General features: G+C 44.8%; 1 protein-coding gene across 16 annotated transcripts in view; it reads right to left on the bottom strand.

The window, feature by feature from the left end:
- Positions 1 to 25477, bottom strand: part of Rreb1 (ras responsive element binding protein 1) — a 169281-nt gene that overhangs the window by 38546 nt on the left and 105258 nt on the right. For 13 of the 16 annotated variants that reach the window (XM_063259834.1, XM_063259835.1, XM_063259836.1 and 10 more), the window contains 5 exons: positions 23843 to 23956; positions 20671 to 20784; positions 19556 to 19768; positions 14744 to 14833; positions 13259 to 13422 (listed from right to left, as the gene is read on the bottom strand). In XM_063259834.1, the coding sequence (XP_063115904.1) occupies positions 13259 to 13422; positions 14744 to 14833; positions 19556 to 19726 (425 nt within the window). In that variant the 5' untranslated portion in view covers positions 19727 to 19768; positions 20671 to 20784; positions 23843 to 23956. Of the gene's footprint in view, positions 1 to 13258; positions 13423 to 14743; positions 14834 to 18262; positions 19526 to 19555; positions 19769 to 20670; positions 20785 to 23842; positions 23957 to 25477 lie in introns of those variants that run through there. The other 3 variants (XM_063259839.1, XM_063259840.1, XM_063259842.1) reach the window with 2 other exon arrangements.

Below are 25477 nucleotides of genomic sequence, written 5' to 3'. Positions count from 1 at the left end.
CTCTCCCAAGCTAAGTGGCAGTGGCCACCAAGATCATTTCTCACATTGGCCTCAAGGGAGTTTGCTTCAGGTCTCCGAATGATGGCAGAACCTTAATGTGCATGTTTGTCCTCCTTTTGTGGAAGAGGAGATAAATACACTGGTGCAGGGAAGAAGTGTGGTGTCAAAGAAAAGACAAAGAAAAGGTCACCTGAGGACCTTGTTAAACCATGGAGGGGCAGGGAGAAACTGAGGAGATGGAAACCTTAGACCAGAGAGAGAATGATTCCAAATATCATAATCCAAGAGAAATGTCACCTGGTAAACCAGCAGGGAGACAACACTTCTGTCGTGAGACTACAGCAGTTCACGTCCACCTTCATGTCATGTGGGATGGTTGGGGACAACACACGGCCTCTACTTTCCAGAGACAATGGAATCAAATGCCATGCTGCAGGGAAAGGACAGCACATCACCCTACCAACAGCAAGTCGGGTTAGGGGACAGCTGGGGAGAAGGGCTTACAGTCGTGGTGGGACCCACAGCATGCAGAGCTCAGTTTTGTGGCCTGTAAAGTTGGGACAGCAGCCCTCCTAAAGGAGCTGGTTATATAAGCCTGAAACTCAGAGCGAAGTGCCGACACCAAACATACCCACAGGCCCATTATGCAACAGAATCTCAGGTTTAAGGAAATACAAAATCCCTCTCCACTGAAGGCCAACAACCTCTCCATGAAGGACCTTAGAGCCCTGAAAGAAGTGGGTAACAGGTCACAGGCACACACAAACACCAATGGGGAACAGGGATGCAGCATCACCAATGCACACGCTGGCTTGTTCTCTCTGCAGAAGGGAAGGCGGTGTGTGTGTGTGTGTGTGTGTGTGTGTGTGTGTGTGTGTGTGTGTAGAGGGTTAGATGTTGTTGCTAATTGCCTTCCTTAACAAATCAGAAAAAACGTTGACAGTGAGTGGGCACATAGAGATGTTTGCTAGCTCCAGCTTGCTCAGCCCAAACAGGTTGGACAGGTTGGATATTTAAACAAAGGAAGAAAAATGCAAGGTATAAAGCCCAAGGAAGAGCTGCCCTGGAAATGCAGCCAGAAGCCTCCAGGTTTCAGTTCATGATCTAATGCTGGAAACCAGGCCCTCAGTTTCATGTGACCAAACTAAACTGGACACACACTCAGGATTTGCTCCAAGTTCGAAGGATGCCACGCCAGTGGCCTGGTGGGACAGAGGACAGGACCCTTGGAAAGCTGTCTGCCCCATCCGTCCCTGCTTGACGTGACCTAATTTGCAGCTCTCATATCTGCTTGGCTGTTCAAGTGTGGGCAGGCATGATCTCTAGATTCTGATGTCATCTCCCACTTTTACCGGGTAAGACAGAGGTTTTAAACTATTTCAACGAGAGATGTCAAAAACAGGGCACAACCAACATTCAAGGGAGAAATTCTTTTGCATTTGCTTCATCGCCAAGAAGAAATAAATAGTCCCGTACTACCTGTGCCAGAACAGAAGACCAAGTTACAGAACTAGGGTCCAGCCAGCCAAATGATAAAGAGCAAATTATGAAACCAATCAAAAAACTGAAAAGCAGAGGTAAGAAAAAAAAGCCTAGCTGCTGTTTCACGCATATATGCATGCAGTTTTGTGAGTGAACACTCTCTTTGGCACAACTAGTCTTTGGAACAGAAATAAAAATAGGCACTAGCCACGAGTACATTATTCAACTGTTCCCTCAAAAAAAAAAAAAAAAAAAAAGCAATGCTGATTGTTAAGGGAATATTAAAGAGGAAAAAATAAACACAAAGTAAAAGAAAAAACTGTTTTGAAGATGTCAAGTCTAGCAAACCCAAAACTGGCAACACAATAGACTACTGATGAAGACTAGGTGACTTCCAGCTTGGATGTGTTCTTATCCTTTTTTATTTATTTGAATAATGAAATTATGTGATAAGTCATTCTCGCCTACTGTTTCTCAGAGAATAATAGTAGCTTTCTACTATTTGCAGATTTCTAAAATGCAAAGTAAAATTTTTAACAAAGACCACAGAATCTCATCTACTAGTGTAAATGCAAATCCACATCACAAACATAAAAACATCACAGAAGAAGCCATTTAGTAACAAGCAAAGTATTCAAATAATGAGGATTTACACATTTCAGAAGTAGAAATTCAGGCGTTATGGCGCACAGTCTCTGCACAAAAGCACTGTTAGCAGGCTCGGACTCTCGGAATGTGGCCTGTGTTACTCCTATTGTTAAAAGGCCTGAGGTCTATTTCTTACTTTTGCAAATTTATATTCTGAGCTGGTATGCAGAAGGGACCACTGGTTACATCTCTCCATGGTGAAGAGAAAGGACGGCAATGAGACTTTGTTGAGCATCTAATGTGAGCCACACGGTTAGCATTTAACTCTTGTAACAGACTTAAATCGCCTCCACTAACCATCAAAAAATAGAGACTCTTGGCTATGTGCAGAATCCTTTAGCAGCTGTAGCTAAAAGGGAAGGAAAAGTGACCAGAGGCCTCAGAAACACCGTAGAAACATCACCTTCACTAAAACCACTCGAAATGAAAAAGCTCCCAGGTAGTCCTCAAATCTGGTCAATGCACTATCCAGAAAGGCTAGAAATGTTTAAATATAATCAAACAGTAAACTTACTTGAAAATCCTAATGCTATTATAGCAGAACTGGTAACCTAAGATATTTTGCTATGATAAACAGATTTGTGAATGCTCATTTTCCAGGAGCTAAAATAAACCTTTTCTTTAAAAAAAATTCATTCCTCAGGGAAAATTATGGGCCACTCAAGATACAGATGCCAGGGAGTGAAACTGTAGTAAATGGAATGATTAAGAAACAGGGGATTATATTTGAATGAGATTTTTATATTTGTCTATTGCAGGAATACACAGAACTAAATAGAAAACTGCTTTGATACTCAAGTATTAGTGTCATAAACTACCAACTATTCACTAAATGCCCAACATATATAATGAGATATACACAGATATGACGTGTGCATATATAGTCCCATATACACATGTTTGGCACTGCTCATACATAGCGCTATACATTAATCATTTACGTAAGGAGCTCCATGGAAGGTCACAGAACTTTTATCTTTTAAGTACAGTTAAATGTGTTAAGATCTCTCAGGGTTCCTGAAGAACATTTCCTTCTGATTTGTATTTCCCCTTAAAATATTTTCACTGTAGAAAGCAGAAAAAAAGATGTCTGTGTCACACTAGGGATCAAACCAGGGCTTCAAGCATGCTAGGTAAGAGCTCTGTCTGAAGCCTCTTGAAATTTTTTTCCTCCTTTTTATAAAAACATTTCTAGGGCCAGATGCAGCAGTGTACACCTGCAATTTCAGCTACTTGGGAGGCTGAGGCAGCATTGCTTGAGAATAGAGTTCAGATCGGCTTAAGCAACAGTGAGACATAGGAAGAAAGGGAGGATAGGGAGCAGGGAAGATGGGAGTGGAAGGACAGATGGACAGAAGGGAATGAGTAAAGGAAATACCTCAAGGGAAACAAAAGTTCACACAGTCCTGGGCAGCATGACCCATAGATTTTTATCCTACAGTGAATGTCCTGCCATGTGAACTGGCACACTCCCTCCCTCCCGCAGATGAACCAGGTGGCAGGGTGAGCAAGCATCAGGTGGGTAGGAGACACATTTTAGACGAGACTGGCTGAACCTTCCAAGTGTTCAGCTTGACCCTGAAAAGCACAGGTACCAGAACTAGTCACAGGGCGTCCTCAGGAACCCGCTACTGGATGTGACAGTTCACAAGGCCCTTCTTGCTGGGCAAAGGACAAAGAATTGACTGTCCTCTGCTCTTGGGGACACTGTCCTACCTCTGCTTCTCTTTAACGCTGGCCACCTGTTCCGGACACCCAAGTTCAGTTGTGCATGCCAAGGGCTGGCTTAGCCTGAGCATCTGAGAGGAGCATGCTAAATTCAGAGTCTCCATGGTCTCATTTGTCATGGAGTAGGTCACATTTCTGTGCAGCTAAGATTTTTCTTCAAGCATAATAGGAACACATAAGCCTCTGTTCTTGAAGACTGTCTGTTACCCAGTGGCATCCTCGGGGTCTGAGTCTCCTATACTTAGCAACGGTAAAAAGCTGCATTAGGAAACAAAGCCTGAAGCAGAACAGCTCAGTGTTGTTCCAGGGATTCATTCCCTCCCTCATCAGCACCTTTCTGAAATGAGAACACATCCTTGCTTTTTTGCAAAATAGCTGAGAAGCTGATGTGAAATCTTGTTGCCACCAGGGCCTTTAGCATGTCCTTAAGCCTAACACACCCCCACAGCTGCCTTTATAATTTAAAAGCCTGTGATCTGCAAAATGAGAAGCAAAGTGGAAATTGATTTTTTTCCCCATTTTCCCAAGGCAATTGTGGTCTGCAAAAAATTGTTTACAATATCCAGCTTAGAGATAGGATTTATTCCAAATATCTGTTTCCAGTGCCAGGAATACAGCTCAGTAGCACAGACACTGCCTGGCAAGCACTGGTGCTATGAGTTTAATCCCTGGTACCAAAAAAAGTTTCCAAACTGCTTCCAAATACCACTTCAATGTAACTGTGGCCCACTGCTTTCTGGAATTTTGAAAATCACAAAGTTCCATGCTCTGCTCCCTGCAGAGAGCTCCCTAAGGGGGTGTCCTGCCTCAGCCTGCCAATTGCTTTGGAGACAAGTGCCACTCAATCTGAACTCTCAATGTGGGAGCAGAGATGAAGGGTTCAGAGAAGTTGGGAACCACTGTGGTTGCCCTGTGAAATAGGTTTTGTACTTGATGGTAACCTGTGATTGTGCTCAGGACCTAAATTGTTGTCTAAAAGGTTTAGAATGAAGGATTTTTAAAACTCAAGAACATGAGAACCTGCAGATAGAGAAGTGGCAACTTAAAACAACAACTAGACAAGATACAGTAATACATTAAAAGGGTTTCTTATCCAAATTTTGTTAAAATGAATTGCAATTAACAAGACATGTTATGCCAGTCTGTAGTGGAGTATCTACTATAATCCCACCTGCTTGGCAGGCCGAGGCAGGAGGACTATCTGGCTCCAAGAGTTTCAGGGCAAATGGACTAGCACAAAAATCCCATCTCAAAAAAGACAAAAGACAAACAAAAAACCCAACTAACATGATTTAATATGCTACTTTAGTCTCTGATACTGATTTTACTAAATACAACAATGCTACTGAAGGTTCTTTATAAAAATAAGGAAGCTCAGTGAGAAGTCAGCCAGGCCTTAGAAACAAGGATGAGGAAGGTATGCTCACTAATAAAAGGAGGACTTATCAAGAATACCAAAGAATATCCTGAAACTTGAGAAGGACAGAGTCCTCGGTACCCACGTGGTGAACCACGGAATGAGGGCTTCTGGTTCTCTGCAGCAGAAACTTATAGGCAGATCCTGGTCGCCTCACACAGCCAGCACCGAGGCCTGGGTGCATCCAAAGAAGGTGCACACCTGCAAGTGAGCGTCGCGCACGTCCAAGAGCTCGGCCTTCAGCACAGGGCTGTGCAGACAGGGAGGGAAGAGCAAGCTCAGTGGTTGCAAGCGACACCACCGACACCACTGGCCTGTGGAATCAGGTAGTCTGGCTCCTCTGTGGTCCAGGGACTGAGTGCAGGCACTCAGGCCTGCTGAGAGTGTGCACTTGTGGGCTGCTCCCCAGTTCCATCCAGGGATATCTGGGAACCTATGCCACAGGGAATCGGGCAATTGCAGCGGCACTCTGTAACCTGTCATGGGGGGAAATGCAAATCAGAGTTTGGAGCCCTGTCAGGAGACTGCGTGTTGGGGGGGGGCCCAGCTGAGGCCCCAAATGAGCCGGGCTCTGTTGGCGCCCACAGGCACGCGGCAGGGTTCTCTGCTCAGCTCAGTGCTGGCCTTCAGCTCCAATGAAGGACTCTTGGATGCTACTCAGACCCAGTGGTGCTAGTGGGCACCAGCTGGGAGAAACTGGGGGAGAACCAAACCCAGGGCCGCCGGACGCGCTTCCATATTCACCAGAGCCAGGCTGCACTGCCTTTCCTGGCACCTATCCACACATCCCAGAGTGGGGACCAAGGCACGCAACTGGCAGAGCACAGCCCACACCAGGGAGCTGGGCTCTGCACCATGTCCGCTGGGCAAACAGCTCTAATTCCACTCTTGCTGGCACAGTTTTGTGCTTTCACATTTTTATAATTTTGTTTCAAAGATACAGCTTTACTGAGGAATGAAGGTGGTAATCACTTTACTGTTATTAACAGAAATCCAAATGTCCTTTTAAACTATCATTTGCATTTTTATGTAGAAAAGAAAAAAGTAAGTATGATAATCCTGTTATTCTAAAGAAACTGTTGCTACTTAAATCACAAATTTACTATAGCAAAAAGCAAGCAAACAAATTAACAAAACACACATCCAATTTATTTTCTGGCATTATATGAATGTTTACTCAGTATTTTTCTCCCTGGCATATAACACAATAATATAAATAGCCATTTATTTATGTGTATCAATTAACAAACATTATCCTAGGTACTTGGCAAGTATTAATTCATTCACTCCCACAACATTCCCCATGAAGTTAGGTACAGCCAATATTACCTTTGACAGATGAACTAACCAAGACACAGAAGGGTCAGGTAATTTACCTAGGCCACACAGCTAGTAGTGGGAACACTATTTATTTATTTATTTATTTATTTATTTATTTATTTATTTATATCTATCATCGGTACCAGGGATCAAACTCATGACCGCCTGCTTGCAAGGCAGGTGCTTATGCCTCTGAGCTAAATCCCCAGCTCCCTGGGAACACTTTTTAACAGATCCTTATCATGTGGTCCCACTATAAAAATAGGAGACGTGGAGAAACCTCCCACCTGACACATCAACAATACGCTTCAAGCTTTCGGAATCCTTTCATATACACTTTTCCATTTGGACCCAATTCTAACTGAGGTGTAACTAAGCCATTTATTAAAATATTGAAAAATGCAAAAGATTTTCCCCATTCTCCAGAATTAACATGAGGATTAAGCCCCCGACAATTCAGTCCTTTCCTCCCAATCAAGACACTTTGCAACAAATAAAATCGGTGTAAAACTGAAAAGTATTAAATATCCCTAAAGGCCTACTTCAAAAAGATTACAAATAACAAAAGGTGTTCATAACTGAGAAACGTATCTTTGGATAATAGCAAAAGCTATGCTATAAAAAAAAAATCAAGATCATTTCTAAGTTTTTGCATGTATATTCAAACAATATCCAATAAAATTTGGTTAAACTGGTTGTCCCCAAAGCTATTCTTTGCTCATTATAGAGTAGGAGGCCATACTAGCAAGAAGACAGAAACAGTTTAATATTGCAGACAACACTGTACGTCAGCCCAGAACTGTGGTGGGAATGGGGAAAAGAAAGTGCCTTTGCCCATGTGCAGAGTGAGGGGGAGTTCCATCAACTGTGGCTCACACACTAGTCAAACACAGGGCCTCTGAGGCTGAGTAGCCTATGTGCTACATACTACTTGATCCTTTCCTCATCTCAAAATGGGGTGTATTTTATAAATGAAGCTTCAAGGGGGAGCATATAAGAATAAATGCAGGTTGCCGAGTGTGGTGGTGCACTCCTGTAATCCCAGCACTTGGGAGGCTGAGGTAGGCAGATTGTGGCCAGTTCAAGACCAGCTTGGGCTACAAAGTGAACCCAAGGCCAGCCTGAACTGCTGAACTGCTTTTGACACAGTGACACTCTGTCTCAAAAAGACAAAAAAAAAGAAGAAGAATGAATGAATGCATGCAGATCAGCAAGGACTTGTACAATACTGTAAAACAACTTGGCATATTTCTTTTTTTTGTACCAAGAATCAAATGCACAACCTTATGCTTGCCAGGCAGGCGCTGTGCCACTAAGCTATATTCCTGGCCCTAAACGAACTTGATCTAATAGCGCATCTGCTCACTCTACCCAGCATGAGCAGAACATAATGGCTCAAAGAAATCACAAAGAAAGTTAGAAAGTACACTGAATGAATGAGAAAGAAAAAACAGGGCTTGGGCTGGGTACGGTAGTACACACCTACAATCCCACCCTGGAAACCTGGAATAGGAAGATCACCGTAAGTTTGAAACCAGCCTGGGCTACGTAACTAGTTCAAGGCCAGCCTGAATTTCACAGTGAGACCCCATCTCAAAAAACAAAACAAAACAAAACAAAACAAAACACAATACACCACCAGGGCTGGGGACATAGGTCAGTGGTAGAGCACCTGCTTAGTAAGTAAAGACCCTGAGTTCAGTTTCCAACGTCACACAAAAAAGGAAAAATAACATACAAAAATTGAGGATAAAGTGTAATGTGAAGCTATAAATGCTGGTATTCAAAATAATGGTGGTTTTTGAATCAACAATCGAATCTTGTATAACACCGGAAAAAGAAAACTTTAAACCAAGCAGAACTAGAGAATAATGTTTAGCACAGAAAATTAACAGAATACAGAAAAAAATCAATGAAAGCAAACACCAATTCTTTGAAAAGATCAATAAAATCGATGTCATGTTTATCAACTAGATTCAGTAAGGAACAAAAGAGAAGAATCAAATTACTAAAATCAGGAACAGAAGTCAGCCTCTCACTACTGAATCTGTGGACTAGAAAGGATTACGGGGGAGGCACTGTGAACACGTGTATGTCACACAATTTGATCGTGTAAATGAAACGGCCAAAATTCTTAGAAAGACATGACTTTGAGGACAAATAGAACATTTGGAGAGATCTATAATAAGTAAAAACAGTTATTTAAAAACTGAGGTTTAGAAAATCCCAGATGACTTCACTGATGAGTTTTACCATTTAAAGAATTAACGCCAACTTGTTACAAATCTTTCTGAAAAACCGAAGAGGGAGGGCCTCTTATCTTATTCTGTGAGGGCAGTCTTATGAAATGCAAAAAAGATACAAAAAAACTGCATGAATATATGCACAAAAACCCGTTAACAAAATACAGCAAACCAAGTCCGTCAACATTTAAAAAGTATTACACACTATAACCTGGTGATATTTATCTTGGTATAGGGTTAAATACTCAGAGTAGAATAAAGGACAAAAATGAATTTGACCATGTATTATTTGACAAAACCTATGCACTTTGTTTATAAAAACATGCAATGAACTGCGACTAGAAGGAAACTTCCTACAACTGGCAAGGGGCATTTATGAAAAACCTACAATAATAGCTTATTTAGTAAAGAAAGGCTGATTGCTATTTTCCTAAGATTAAAAGTAAGACAAAAGTGTCCACATGCTTTACTTCAATTTAGCATTGTAATGAATGTGTGGTCAGGACGAAGAGGCAAGAGAAAGTAAGTGACAGCTGTGTTGGACAGGAAGAAGTCAAACTCCCTCTATCTGCAAATGCCACAACCACCATGCAGTGCCCCCAAGGCATCCACTAAGTAACTCAAAGAATGGATAGGGGTGGGATGGGGAGGAGAAAAGAACTGAGCCCTGTAAGGTAAACGCACCTCCTCCCTGAGGGGGATGTAAACCATGGACTGCAAACATATACTAAATAAATAAATATATACATACATAAGGTCAGTTAAAGAAAACAGTCAATTTTTTAAAAAGTCTTTTTTTTTTATTTTTTTGTCTTTTTCCTTTTTATCGGTACCAGGGATTGAACTCACGACTGCCTGCTTGCAAGGCAGGCGCTTATGCCACTGAGCTAAATCCCCAGCCCCTTAAAAAGTCTTTTTGAGACAGGGTTTCGCTATGCAGTTCAAGCTGGTCTCGAACTCACAGCAATCCTTCTGTCTCAGCCTAAGTGCTGGCATTACAGGTGTATACCACCACACACGGCAAGATCAATATTTGTGTATATGAGCAACAACTGAAAAATGAAATTAGAAAATAATTCTACTTATCATTATGAATAGGCATAAATTTAAAAAATATATATAAAATGTGTACTCTGAAAATCATAAAATACTGCTGAAGCCCAATATGGTGGCTTAACCCGGCAACCTCAGCTACCCTAGAGACTGATGCAGGAGGATGGCAAGTTTGATCCCAGCCCAGGCAACTTGGGGAGACTCTGCTTCAAAACAAAATCTAGGCTAGGTTTGTTGGCACACAGCTATAATCTCAGTACTTGGAAGGCTCAGGCAGGAGGATAACAATGAGTTCCAGGCCAGAACTATAAAGTGAAAGCCTGTCTCAAAAAAACAAACAGCAACAAAAAATAAAATTTCAAAAGGGCTAGAGTGCTTAGTTACCATGTGGGGACCTGGTCTCAACCCTTAATGATCACAAACCAACCAACTGACAAAAAATTATTACAATAAATTCAAGAGAACCTTATTGGAAAAAAAAATTTCACATAACTGAAGTGAAAGACTTGATATTATTGGGATGCCACACCTCCAAAGTGATCTACAGATTGAATATAATCCTTACATAATGATTCAAGCTGTCCTTTTCCACAGTCTCATCCTAAATTCATACAGAAAGGTAAGTAACCCAGAGTAGCCGAAATGATTCTGAACAAGACCCAAGTCGCAAGACATATACCTCATTATTACAAAACTTACCCTAAAACTACAGCAATCAATTCAGTGCGATTACAGTCTTACACAGAAATACAGATCAATGGACCAGAACTAAATTTTGACAAGAGCCATAGGACAGTTCAATGGAGTACATTTCTCAGCAAATATGGTATGAAAGACTGAATGAATCTGGATTTCTTCCTTATGTTACACAATCATTCACTTCAAATAGAGCATAAACCTAAGCATAATGAGCGAAGCTACAAGATTCATGAGATACGTGTCTTGCCTGATGGGACTGGAAAGCAGAGGACAAAAGTCACACGTGCTGGCAGCATGGACGCCCTCTTGCCGAACACGGGCCAGCCGCCTTGGAAAGCAGTTTGGCACTTTCTTAAAATACTAAAAATGGAACTACCACATGGTTGAACAATTCTATTCCTAAATGCCTACCAGGAGCAATAAAAATACATGTCCACATGAGAAGTTGTACAACGATGATAACAAACATAAGTCTGTATTAGAAAAACAATAGGAAGTCCTTGGCTCAGTGCCTGAACCACAAGGAGACCACCGATGGGTACACCCTGACGCAAGCAGTAGCTGCCTTTTATGCGTGCTTAATATACTGATGTCCTGGGGCTGGGGGTTTAGCTCAGCGGCATAAGCGCCTGCCCTGCAAGCAGGCAGTCGTGAGTTCGATCCCTGGTACTGATAAAAATGAAAAAGACCAAAAAAAAAAAAAAAAAAAAATACTGATGTCCTGAATCACAGACAATACCACGAATGAAAACTTTCCAGATCAGGAGTAACTAAACCCAAGAACGGAAACGTCTGACAGAGGGTCCCGAGCAAATGGTGGTCAGGGCAGAAACAGCTTTCAAGGGGGTTCTCACCACCGCACCTGCTGCCCCTGCCAATCTTCAAGGAGAAAGGAGAGAGACTGCCCAAGAAGCAAGCAGGCAACCCTCTAGGACCCAGTGTTGAGAAGGGCAAACAGAATGGACAATAGAAGCTTTAGGGGATGCAAGGGCAAAAGAACAGGCTACACAGAAGGCACAGTGATAACAACCGGCAAACAGGGAACTAAATTAGCAAAAGCTAAGAGGTGAAGTAGCACAAAGACACTATTCACTCCTTCACACCCAGAAACACTCAGAAGAGGAGATGAGAGGCCGGTGTGGTGATGTATGCCCTGTAATCCCAGCACTCAAGAGAATGAGACAGGAGGATCCCCATGAGTTCAAGGCCAGTTTGAGGAACACAGTGAGTTCAAGGCCAATCCAAATTACATGGTGAGACCCTGCCTCAAATCACTCCCCACCAAACAAAAGATGAGGGGGAAAGAGAAGGACCCATGAGGACTGAAACTCATGAAGACTGCAAATTCTTTAAGCATTCACGCCTTTCAAAATTATACCATCCCACTTCTAGAAACTTACACTGGGAAATCTGTAAGCTTTAAATTATTGCAACATTATCTGGACATCAATCAATAATAATGGATAATATTCACTGAGTACTTACCATGTCTTGGGACTTGTGTGCTAAATTCATTATGTTCTTATCGCTCCAACCCATAGCACAAACACACACCCACACACCACAGCTAAACTTAAAATTTACAAGTAGCAGCAGGGCTATGAATTCAAATGCATCATTCTCAAATCAGGAAACTACTACTATACCAATTTGTCCCAAGTATATTATCACTGGCTCATAAAATGAGGCTTAAGTGAGATAAACTGAACCATCTTTGTACTTACATATAACCAAATATAGTTAGTATGCCAATTATAAATTAGTTACATAAGATTTCCTTTTCTTGTTGATTTTTGAAGTTCAGGCTGGCCCTGACCTTGCAGCACTCCTGCCTCAACCTCCCAAGTGCTGGGACTGTAGATGTGTGGTGCCACCCCTAGGGGCAAGCTGTCTTTTTGAAACACATACATTAAAAAAAGTTGCTCAACTTTTTTTCTGAGATGGAATTTAGAATCTTTTTTTCTCTTTTTCTATAGTTTCAGTGTTTCTAAAATATTTGTAAAAAGTGCCCTAAAGGTCTTTGTTCTAATCTCTTACAACATAATATAATCACTCTAAAATACATTTCTCTTTGTTTTGAGTAAATCGCTATAGATAAACACATTGAGTTCTGCCTCATCTCTCAGTGAGTATCTGTCTCAGGAAGAAATTGCCTGCTGTCACATTTTCTTTTCTCCATTTTACCCTATCTTTTCTGGAATTCCAGGACCAGGTCATTAACTACTCAAAGATTCCAGAGTATTCTCTTTTTGGTAAACGTTTACAAGGAATCTGGTAGGCATATGAGAATATATTTTAAAGGACAGTGAAGAGGTCAGGGATATAGCTCAGTGGCACAGCACCTGTCTGGCAAGCCGGAGGTCCCGAGTTCAATTCTCAATGCCCACCAAAAACAAAAAAACAAAAACAAAAAAACCAGTGGAATGTCCACCCATGAGGATATCTTTGTCTGTGATTAGCTTCCCACAGAAACCGCAGCCAGCAAGGGCCACAGACTCAGCCCAGAGCTGTGTTTCCCACCATCAGGCACCCCTGAGAACCCGATATAAGGTGAAGGGGCAGATAATACTATCACTGGACTTTCTCTAAGGAGACCAGAACTTGAGAACCTCGGGCCTCCACGGCTCAGGGGTATCTGCCAGGCAGTGGGACGGGGAGCCTTACCCACCTGTGCATGTTCCCGTTGGTGGTGAAGGACTGGCCACACACAGTGCACTTGTAAGGCCTCTCGCCGGAGTGTACCAGCATGTGGCGGTCCAGGGAGCTGGCCGAACTCAGCGACTTCCCACAGATGCTGCATGAGTGATCGGTTCCTCCAGTGTCTGTGTTGTGCTGCAGAAAAGACACAGTCACTACAACCCCTTGAGGAGATGGGCAAAAACTTAGCTGTTAGGACATGCAGAAGTGGAGCATTATAAAAACCAACACATGTTCTTGGCTTTTTTGTTGCTGTTTCACTTTGAGCATTTTCCCAAAGGACCAAAACATGCTAGTGTTACAGCTTGAATCTAAAATGTGCCCCCAAGCCCCATGTGTCTTTGCAGAGGATGATGGGATGACAAAGGGTCTAATTTTGTGTGTGGATTACTCCATGATGGGATGAGAATCTGATGCACCATCAAGAGGGGATGGGATGTGGACGTAGGGTTGGGTGAAGGGGGCAGGTTCAGCAGTGACTAGGGGACGTTATTCTTTGGGTTTTTCCCTTCCTCATCCCATGAAGTGGGCAGCTCCGTCCACCATGTCCTTCACCAAAATGTTCTGCCCACCTCTGGCCCGCAGCAGACTGAATCTTCCAAACTGTGGGCCTCAGTAAACCTGTCCTCCTTATGAGGGACCATGTCAGACTCTGGGACTCAATGGAAGCTGACTCTCATGGTCAGGAATGTGGGCGAGTAACTTATTTTGTGTGACTTTCTTCCACTTCCATGTTCTAGATCTGAAAAATGTTTCTACTGCGAGATCAGAGATCGGCGGGGCTTCTGCAGGTCTTTCTTAGAAACACATACAGATGAACATATGGACTCCTGTGGCAGGAGGAGCCTCAGCTACCCAGCAAGCATGTGAGTTAGGATTCGCTCAGAGAGGCCCTTCCTGTTGCAATCTGCTGACTCAGGCCCACTGTCAGAGGAGGAGACCTGACCCCTGCACCGAGGAGAGCTCTGGCCTCCATGCAAACCCGAATCAAGGACTCGATGCTACTACTCAGCAGCATGTTAGGACTTTAACAGATCATCACTCCTTTACTGTCCTATACTCATCAATGGTCAGCTGTAGTAGGACAGGGAGAAGGGTCAATCCACAAATCTTGTAATAAAGGAAAAAAGATCAGCAAGTGAATAAATTCTAAGTTGCACGATGGAAATTTATACCAACATTAAGAACAGGGATCTGCATCTACAGTCTCATATCCTAAGGGATTAAATTCGTACTGACAAGTCCCATCGGATGGAATCAGATTTCTGTGTTAATCTGGGCTCTGTCATGGTACAGTACCATGAGCACACAGAAATTATTTCATAACTACTCTCCAAGATTATAAAATACGAAATCAAAAGTAAGCACAGTCCATGACTCATCCTTTAGAATGAAAGATCTTGTCCTCTGTGAACAAAGAATGGTTTAAGACAAAAATACAAAAGCTGCAGCCAACCTGACGGATGTGCATAGTCAACTGGTGCTGGGTAGTGCAAATCTTTTCACACAGCGGGCAGTTGTAGGAAGACTTCTCTTCTTTCATTTCCTAAAAAGAGATTAAAATTTTAAATCACTGTGGACGGTGCCTTTTATTTCTGCAGTGAGCCTGTGTCTGTAGGCTGGCGGTAAGCAGCTGAGAGCAGCCGGCCCGAGACCGTGCAGGTACCTGTGCAGGTGGCAGCTTCCCTGTCTGTACCCAGTTTCCTGCGTGCCGGTGGTGTGGACACGCTGTGCTCTGACACAGAATAATGGGTATGTGTAAAGCACTGCAGCAGAGCCTGCTACAGAGGATGGAGTAAGTGCTCAATAAACAGGAGTGTTTCCATTATAGCAGTTGGTGAAAACAGAAGTATCAGTTCCCTCACTTTGCTAGGAACTGAATTGTGTCTCCAAGTTCATCCCAGCTCCAGGCAGAATTTTCTGCCAGGTCCAGGTCCAAGTCCCTGGAAACACATCAGGGCAAACAAGGTCTCAGAAGAAAAGTCCACATTCCTCATGGTGGGAGCCCCTGGGTCTCTGCTTTGCACCCACGGGGCCTAGCTCAGCTCTGTGCATAGCCACCGCCTGCTTTCCCCACTGGTAAACAAGCAGCAAGAAGAGCTCTGCGAGGACCAGCACCTTGACTGACAACATGATGCACCAAACCACCAGCTCCCTCCCTGGTACAGGGCTCACTGTAGGTTCCCTCGAAACACACAGGCTATGTACGCTTCCTTCACGCAGCATCTCACTCTCTAAGAAGAGGCCAACTTCTTTCACTAACCCTTTGTTACAGCTCCTCTCCCAAAATAACTCATGGGGAGCTGCTAGGGCATACCTGTCCTTACCTGCACAGCTCTTAGAAACCATAAGACTCCATCTCTGTCCCCAAAACACAGCCCAGGTTTCATTTCTCTCCCAGGCATCTGGAGGTTAGAGACTGCCTTCAGTGAGTCTCCAAAGATCAGCAGGATGACCGGGGAGGCTCCGGGAAATACAATTCTGCCCCTCCCTTTCTGCCTTTGAGAGGAGGCCTCAGTGTATAGCTCGATTTTCCTGCCTCAGCCTCCCCAGGTCTGGGGTTACAGGCATGCATCACCACACCAGCCTTGTTGAAACTATATCTAGACCCAACTCTCAACACGCCGATAGAACTACTGGAGGGTGAGGTGAACCTCTGTCACCTGGCTCACCAGCTCCTTAGAGGACACTTATATGTGCCCAGGTTTGGGAACAAAGTTGCTAAGGTAGGTGACCAAAATCACGATCACTGGGGCATCTCCAAGCCTCAAGAAAGCAGTTGGGATCACGCTGGTGCTAACTGACTTGGGAAGCCAGGTAGCCTGAGTTGGGTTCGGGGATCTCTAGTGGCTGAGATACTCTGCCTGCCCCCAAAGTGGAGGCCATGTATCATTTCCTGTCCCTGGACATCCTTCAACAGACCTCTTTTTGTTTGTACATATTTGAGTAAGTTTCTGTTTCTTGCAAAGAACACCCATTATTGAGCACATACTATGTTCCAAGCTCTGAATATACAGACACACACAGGTTCTTTCCCATAATGGAGCCACTGTCAGTGTTTGGACGAGGAAACTGGAGTACTGAAGGGTGAGCAACCTGTCCTGAACTGAAAGACAGTTACGAAGCAGGCAGAAAATTAACACTCAGGCCAGCTGCTCTACAGCCTATGCCCTAAACCACGATGCTATAAAAAGTTTGACCAAAAAAGGGTTAGCCCCAAGGCACAGAAAGGAAACACCCTGTGGTTGTTCATGAGAGATGATGGAAATAAAGTCACCCTGAAGACTAGGAACACAAAGAGTACCATGGACCAGATGGGTGAAGTGACTGTGCGTGATGCCACACGGACCGCAGCTCTCCTGGGTGAGGCGGCTTCTCTGCATCCTGGGAAGGTCTCCGCCAGCCACTGGCTGCCTCATTCTCAAATTGTAAGGAGGCCGAGTACCCCAGAGGCATAAAAAGATAATGAACAAGAACAAGAAAGAAACCCTTGCCCTCGCTCAGCTGGCCGCACATTTCCAGTCCTCTCGGCTGTGTGACGGGGGCTACGCGGGGTCATACCTCCCCAGCCCAGGACAACCCCTCCGAGGGAAGACACCACCACCACAGCTACAAAAGCAGAGCACAAGCCCCAAGAACAAGGGCTATCTCACCACTGGGCTAAAACTGAGGGCCAAGTTCAGTCTCCAGGGCCTTTCTGTTAAACCATTAGATTTGCAATACTACAGATTAAAAAAAATTTTTTTTAAAGAACAACTTACTGATATTATGTAAATATACATTAAAAAGCCAATCTTAGCTGGCACAATGGCTTATTCCTACAGTATCAGCTAATGAAGAGGCTGAGGCAGGAGGACTTCTTGAACTCAGGAAATTTGGGACCACTCCATTAACACAGTGAGAGCTTATCTCAGAAAAGGGGGCTAGCCTCTTGAGAAGACAGCATTTTTTCAGAAATTATCTTGTGTTCACCTTGAAGCAGACAGGACACACACTGTACAGAGGTGCAGGAGCTGACTGATATTGACTCTAGGTTTGATCATTAACTGCTACCAGACCTAAACTTGGCAGTGGTGCTATGCAGACCACAACATGGGGCCACAAAAATCCGAGGTGGTCTGGGAGAGTGAGGTCTGTGGGACTGTGCCCCACTAATTTCTGAAAGCAGCCCACTGAGAGAGGAGCATGGGGTGCTGGGAAAGGCCCCCCAAAGAAGGCTGAGCCCTGATGCTATGGCCCTGCTGGTGTGAGAAGGATACTTCCTGAGCTGGAAGATAAAATTAGCAGCTAATGTGATAACTAACCGTTCCATGGTGAAACAATCTGGCACCCTCGTGGGCCTCGCGCCGGGCTAATCTGTCCCGGAACTCGGCGCTCTTGCGCAGAGGCCTTTAGCGCACGGCCTCCCTCCCTCCGCCGCCCTGCCAGTTCGCAGGTGAGGCGATGTCCTTCTTCCTGTACCATCCACTGCGGGCTGGCTCCTTCAAGGGGATACTGTGCTCTCTGTGGCCTGGACTGCCCTTTCAAAACCAAAGCCCAGTCGCCAGAAACCTCAAGGAGCAAGGAGGCAGACACCCAGAGGCAGGCTGCACCCACACTTTTGCTTCTGCGCTGGCCCAGCAGCCTCCATTCGGAACGGGTGGCGGAGGCCTGGGGTGTCTTCTGTGGCCCTAACTGTCTCTGCATGGTGGGCAGGGACCCAGAGCTGGGGCCTGGGCCAGCTCCGCCTGTGCCGGGGCAATGCTGTGCTATTTAAGGCACAGCTCCTGCCTTTGCTCAGCTCACTCCTGCTAGGGCATGTGGAAATAACATGACCTTGTCTGTCTTTTTCACCCCACATGCTTGGCACCTGGCACAGCAGCCAGCTGGAAGGAGGAGCTGGGCCTGTATTGTTAAATGGCTGAGTGACAGAGATGGATGGATGGAGGGACAAATGGACAGACGGAGGGACAGGCATGTGAGAGTGGAGGTAAACCTGTTCTTCCCGGAGCTAGTGCTCCTTCTTGACTTGAACCACAGTCACACAGGCTGAGTGTTTTCTCAGGCACCAATAGGAGAGAGGCACACGGAAGCAAGGAAAAAAAAGAAAGAAAACAGTCAATGCTCCAACCCCAAAACATCATAGCTTCTGAGTCTTCAGTCTTGAGCAAGGTGTGGAGAAATGCACAGGCTCCGACATTCCTGGTGGGTCGTTTGAATGCTTTCCCAGAGAGCAGGTGCTAGCAAAAACCTCCAGTGAGGCTCTACCCCCGAGGATTTACAGAGACACTCTGGAAATTTTGTATAAAGACAGTCATAGAAAGATCTCAGCACTCAGGGAGAGGAGGCTGAGGCAGGAGGATGGCAAGTTTGAGACCAGCCCAGGCAATTTACTACACTGTCTCTAAAGAGAGAGAGACAGACAGACTGACAGACAGGCAGAGACAGAGAAAAATAAAGGGGAAAAAAAGCAGCTGATGATGCAGCTCAGTGCATCTGGGTTAACTGCAGGTTATTAATAAAAAGGAAAACTAATTCACAAAGGTCCAACAAATTTGCTTTCTTGTCTATCTGTGGTTGCTAGAAGACCATTTTCTCTCCAGAAGTTCAACAACACTACACATGCATTTGTCAGTTCATCCTGTCTGACTCCAGGGAAGAGCTCAGTGCTCTATGCCTCTAGCTCCCTCCTCAATTTACCCCAAATGGGACAGAGTGTTGTCACCACAGTGACAATTCTCTAAAGTGTCCTGTTTATCCATTAATTAATTAAAGACTCATCTTACTTCCCAATGGAGGAGACATGGCCTTTTACAGTAGCACTCATCTCTCCCAATTCTTGTCCCCCGTTTACTTTTCCCCCACTTCTCCTGCTCTATACCCATTGAAAATTCAAGAGGACTAAACAGAATCTTTAGGACTTACTTCCTGTCTAAACTGAAGACATGAAAAATTAATTACTTTTTTAAAAACTGAGTTCTAAAAATCCAATAAAGAAAGAAATCAGATCATAGCAGAGGTATTAAGTCAAGGTCACTGCCTGGACCATCATGTGAATAAAGCTTATGTTTAAATCAAATCAAGGGGCAAAGAACAAGCATATTTTCACCAACACTGACATTACAGCAAAGAAAGCTTCCTCTGCAAGGGAAACTGACATAAGCTATGAAAAATCTGCACCTTAAGTGTGACTGCAGCCTCTGGGTAGGAGTTTCTGTAGGAGCTGTGGAACCTTCCCATGTTCTCACAGGCTAAACACACTGGATGCTACCACTCTACACACACTTACCTGGTTCCTTCTGCCAATCCGATTTGGTCCTGGAGGCTTTGAAGGGGACTTGATCCCCTGGGGGCTCCCACCATTCTCTGCCACGTTCCCTACATTCATTACTGCTGACATCATGGTGTTGATGGAAGACAGGTCTGAGCCTTCCAAGCCAATGGGCGAAGTTGACGTCATTGGGACAGGGGTTTACATTTGTAAGAAGTCTCTGCTGTAGAACTGAAGACCAGAAATTACTGATGTGATCATGGTGAGATTCAGGTTTCTATCACAGCAGGTATTGCTGGCTTAGTTAACTGTAAGTTAGATCAAAAACGCCCAACACACCCCTTCTAGTTTGAGCCTACACTCACAACCTGTATTTCTGCTTTCATCTAATGAGGGCTTGGTGCACCAAGACTAACCCTCCACCTCACTTCTTTTGGAGTGCATGTCTCTTTGCTTTTCCTAATCTTTTCTCTCCCCCTAACACCAAGGACTGAATTCAGGAGGGCCTTTGTACTAAGCTACATCCCCATCTCATTTTTATATTTGAGACAGATGTGTGAGTTCAAGGCCAGCTTGAACAGTGAGTTCCAGACTAACCTGAACTACATAGTGATATCCTGGCTCAAAAAACCAAAATGAACAAACAAAACAAAACAACTTTACCAAATGAAACAAAAGTTTAACAACAAAACAAAAACAAAACCCAAAAAACACATGTTTTGCGAGAAGGTACCTAAGTCATCCAGGCTGGACTCGAACTTGGGATTCTCTGGCCTCAGGCTCTTAGAGCACTGGGATGGCAAGTGTGCACCATCATGCCCTGCTGGCTTTCCTACTCTTCTGAGCAGATGTGAAAATGGCAAGCCACGAGGAGGAAGCCCTGACAGCCGTCACTGGCCAACACCCTCTACTCATCTTCTACTACTTGGGGATTCCTGGCCTAAAACTCGGTTTTATTTATCTCCACTGCTATAATATAGTGATTTAATGGGAGCCCCAAATTAGGTAAGAGACTGCAGAAGCCAGCCTTAACAACATTATAACCCAATATCAAATCAGCATTAGAAAGAAAAGGCCCAGTTCTTTAAAAATTGGTAATGCACCTGTACCCCAATTTCCCCACTGCTAGTTACCTCCATTTTCTGCCCCAAGTGACAGCCTTTACAATTTTCCCCAGCTATCGCTCTCATCCATGTGTAGTAGGAAACGGCTGTTTATTTTTCTTCTTCTTCTACTATCACTCGTCACTGGAAATGAAACAGAGAAAAGATTCAGGGAGTGTCTTTTTAGTGAGTGAACAAAAACCTAAAATCATTTACTTGCCACGGTCTCAGCCCACTGTATTCATGAACACACAAGCAGAGTAAGTGAGAGGCGATTTTGAAGTCCTTTCCTCCCCAAATCTTACTCTGCGTTGTTTCCATCCCTAAGTAAGGCGCCCGGCACGCTGCCACTCTCGTTCCTGACAGGAAGATTTCGCTGTGCTCTTTTTTTTCTGAAGCTCATATTTATCCACAGAACTTTCTTAAATGCTACACCCCAGTTTCTCAAAGACTCTCAGATCCCCCCAACCCACCTCATGCCTCTACCTAAACTGACCAAAGACAAAACATATGGAATTCACTGAAGGGTCAGAGTCTAGATGCTTTTGAGTCAGATCTAAAACAATAACAACAACCGCTGGTAACACAGAAAAAGGCACCAAAGGGAGAAATACGGCCCTTGCTGTGTCAAACTTTACCTCAGGTCATATGCATTTCTTACAACTAGAGGACTGTGGTCACTCAGATGGCCAATGCTAATAAGCCCACTGATAAAATGTTGCCCTTGTTTTATCCAGGAAGTCTTTCCTTAGCTGAATGCCTACAGGAGTAATACTTTAATATTCTGCTATCCTACAGTGTCATCAATAAATTCCAGAAGTCTGGCCTGCTTGTCCCAGCTGCAAAGAGTGTGCTTAACAAGAACAGAGTGTCGTGTAGTTTCTCCACCAACTTTAGGGGAGTATGATAACCCCCCTACACCCACACACGACATATGTTCAGCCTCCAGCAACAGAATGGAAAGGCCAGGGGAGACAACTTCATTCACTGCTGCTCCACCAGCTAAGTCTCAGAATAACATCCTACTCCAAGTGTCAAAGGGGAAAAAAGTGCACACAAATGCCATGTTAAAACAGATAAATAACAATAATAAAATCTTGGGAATAGAAATTTCTTTGTAAAGACACAAAATGTGCCTTACTGCCACCATGGCTTAAGTGTGACCCTCAAAGGTTCCTGCGTTGTAAACTTAATCCCCAGATTCCTAGTTAATGGTATCTGAAAGTCAGTCTTTGGGAGGTAATTAGGATTAGATGGTTCTAGCTGGGCCTGGTGGTGCATGTCTGTAATCCTAGCACTCTGGAGGCAGAAGCAGGAGAAGCCTAGGTTGCACAGTGAATTTATGGCCGGCCTGAACTACACAGCAAGACCCTATCTCAAAACAAAACTAAATCCTCCAAACAAACAAACACAGGATCCCACGAGTTCCTGAGAGCAGGGCTCCCACGGTAATATTAGTGGCTTTATAGCTGAGGTGGTGAACTATGGCATGTGTGCTGCAGGGGAATGTCTGTAAGCTCCTCAAGGTTCCCTATCATGGCTCTACAGGAAGAGGAGGAGATCCCAAACTAGCACCTTGCTGTATCTTGCCCTGTGATGCCTCCATCATGTGATAATACAGCAAGAGGACCTCAGCAGATGCTGAGCAATGGGGACACCATGTTTCTGGACTTTCCAAGCTCTAGAACCACCAGCCAAAGTTTTACTCTTATAAATCACTCAGTCCTAGGTATTCTGTATGGTAAAAGAAAGAGTACTGAGACATCTGTTAAAGGACACTCTGAAGACAAATCAAGGAGTTTTCTAAACAGCAGGGAAAAGGAACAATTGCATACAATTGAAGACACCCAGCTGGGGCTGGTGGCTCAGGGCTTTAATCGCAGCCATCTGGGAGGCTGGGGCAGAGGACTGCAAGTTTGAGTTCAGCATAAGCCACCTACCAGCTTAGCGAGACCCACTCTCAAAATAAAAAATGGGCTGGAGATGTAGCTCAATGGAAAGACCCTGGGCTCATTCCCCTGTACTGAGGCAGGAGATCAGGGCATGGCAAACTGGTTAGAGAGGTAGGCATGGCCTATCAAACACAAAGTTTCAAGACACAAGCCCAGAACAGTTCCCAAAGCCTTGTGTGTGGAACCAAGCTGGAACCGTTTTCTCCGGAAGTGCAGACTACAAAGACGGCACCAGGGAGTTCTTGCCCAGTGCTCTCCCTTTCACACAGGTCCTCTCTGCGGCATGTACTTCTTTGCCTACTTAACTGGCCCACATTTATTCTGCAGAGCATGTTTCTTTTCTTCTCCTACCTTTTATAAATGTTAAGCCTTGCTACCTTTTGTTCCTGTTTTATCCTTGCTCTGTACAGAATAAGAACTTAGAAAATATTGCTAGAAGAAGATCCCAGAACCTGGTAACAGTAATACACAGACACATAAACAAACAATGAAAATAACCCCCTCCTGATCCAGCCTCATGTCCCATATCTTTCCTCATACAGGAAAGCTACAGCCAAAACAAAAGGAAAAAACCTAAGTCACTGTCTTCCCGTGCAGTTTCCCCACCACGGCAGATCACTTTACAACAGGGCTTCATGCTTCCTGTTTTTAACTACTCTATTTATTTCCGTGATTTCTCTCTAGGAAAAAAGCGTGCAGATACAAGTGGATACATACACACGTGTACACATACTGCTTTCCTTCATGGCTTGCAACGAACGTATCCTCGGTTCCCTAGGAAGTTTGGCACCAATTGGCTTGTAATTATGTACTTGACTCCTACATGGATAACCTTCACACTGAGTTCCCCTCATCCTTTTAAATCTGTCTCTCACATGGATACAGGTATCGATCTGTATTTACCTATAAATTCATGTGTGTGCTGCTGGGGACTGAGCCCAGGCCTTGAATGTGCTAGGACAGTGTGCTCTGGGCAGGAGAAAGAGGACAGAAGGGGCCCGTGAGGTGTTGCTCTCTGTGAAGCAAACCATGACCAGCCTGAGAGTTCTCCCTGCCACTGCAGGCTCAGCAGATCAAGAAAGACAAGCAAGTCACAATTGTAATTCTCACCTGACTTAGGCCAAGTCTGAGAAGGACCTGGAAAAGCAGGGGGACAATTGTAGGATGAGAAGGAAGAAGAGAGAGGGAAAGAGAAGATCTGACATTCACCATGGCTACGACTCAAAGGCAGCCCATGAAGCCCAGCTGACCTGTTCTCCTTATAATGCTGCCTTCCTTACTGGGGTCTCGACACTGGCAGGGCCCAAATGCAGGCAGAGTCACCCCTCAAAGGCACTGCTTCTGGGGCACAGAGTGGCAGGAACCTGTGAAAATGAGAAAAGTGCTGTTTTAGAGGGGCTGAGACCAAAAATGATCCTGCCTCTGCGTAGTCAAGTCCTATAAAACACCACCAGGGGTCACAGACAAGGATAGGAGCCATGCCCTGGCTGCGGTTACATCAAGCTGCCTTTGGAGGCCACCCAGCAGTGGAGCCATCAGCACTGACCAACAGGTGGGCCCACTGCTGAAGGGACAGCAGAGAGGATGGTTCTGGGAGCTGGCTGCAGGCGCAGCTTCAACCAACTGAAGCATAACATAGGTTAGCAGGCTGATGGTGGGTAATGACGATGCTGCAGTTTACAGGGAAGAATAAACACGGTACTCATGGCATGCACACTAAACAGAATCGATGAAGTTGGGCATGGTTTTGCACACCTGTAATCTCAGTACTCAGGAGGCTGAGGCAGGTGGAGCTAAAGTTCCAGGGCAGCCTGAGCTATACAGTGAGATCGGGTCTCAAAAACAAAAAACACACAAACAAACAAACAAACAACAACAACAACAAAATACAAACAACAGGGCCAGGGATAAAGCTCAGCGTCATAGGCCCTGCCTGGCAAGCAGGAGGTTGTGAGTTCAATCCCCAGTACCAAAAGAAACAAGACTGGAAAATAAGAAACACTATGGGTGGGGAGAGAAGAGAGCTAAAGAAAATTGGAAATATACAACTAACAGTGCCTTAAAGTAAGGATTATCTCTGTTTTCCTGAGGGGAAAGTGCCTGCAACAAGTCAAACCTAACCAAATGTGCACCTTCTCCTCCCTGGGGAAGGATGTGGAAAGTGCCTCGCACGGCACAGGCCCCCATGAGTCGCACAAAGTCGGCTCTGGGTTGCCAGGGGATCTCAGAGCCCCAAGCTACCTTCCGAGGTGGAAAGCAGTGCTGCCAAAGCTATGGCACCAGCACGCCTGTCTTTGCCTCTGGCACTGCACTGCGTTAGAAGCGAAGCCGAGGAGCACAGAACTGGGCGAAGACTTGGGAGCAGTGAAGGTGCTGGGAGCGTGCAAAAGGGGAGAGCATTTGCCCAGCATGAGTGAGCCCAGGGTTCCATCCAGGGCTGAAAGAAATAAAGGAAAGAAGCAGAAAAAAGCCCATGTGGACAACACCGCGAGACCGCTTGTCACATTTTCTCTTTTGTACACTTTCGGGGTGTCTGGAGACGAGGGGCCAAGGCGTGTCAGAACTCTTATCCCAACTCTTCTGCAACTAGTGTGGCCTGGGCAACCAACCCTGCAGCCACACTGGCCTGGTGGGGAAGGCACCTCAGCCTTGTCTGTCAGAAGTGGCTCCAGGATGGGCCCAGAAGTTTGCCTCTTTTGACACTGCACTGCTTCGACTCCCCACTTTTAATCTGTGCTCTCCTTGCTTGAAAAGTTCTCTTGATTTTATAGTATCTGGGTGTGGTGGCATACCCCTGTAATCCCAGCACTCTGAGAGGCTGTAGCAGGAGGGGCAAAAGTTTGAACTGGGCTGAGGCAACTTAATGACTTCCGTAAAACCCTGTC

This window comes from Cavia porcellus, unplaced genomic scaffold (assembly GCF_034190915.1).
Source record: "Cavia porcellus strain 051 isolate PalLab524CR breed Dunkin Hartley unplaced genomic scaffold, mCavPor4.1 scaffold_13, whole genome shotgun sequence".
Lineage (NCBI taxonomy): Eukaryota > Metazoa > Chordata > Mammalia > Rodentia > Caviidae > Cavia > Cavia porcellus.
The sequence above is the reverse complement of the archived record's forward strand: the minus strand, read 5'-3'. Positions and strand labels throughout refer to the sequence as shown.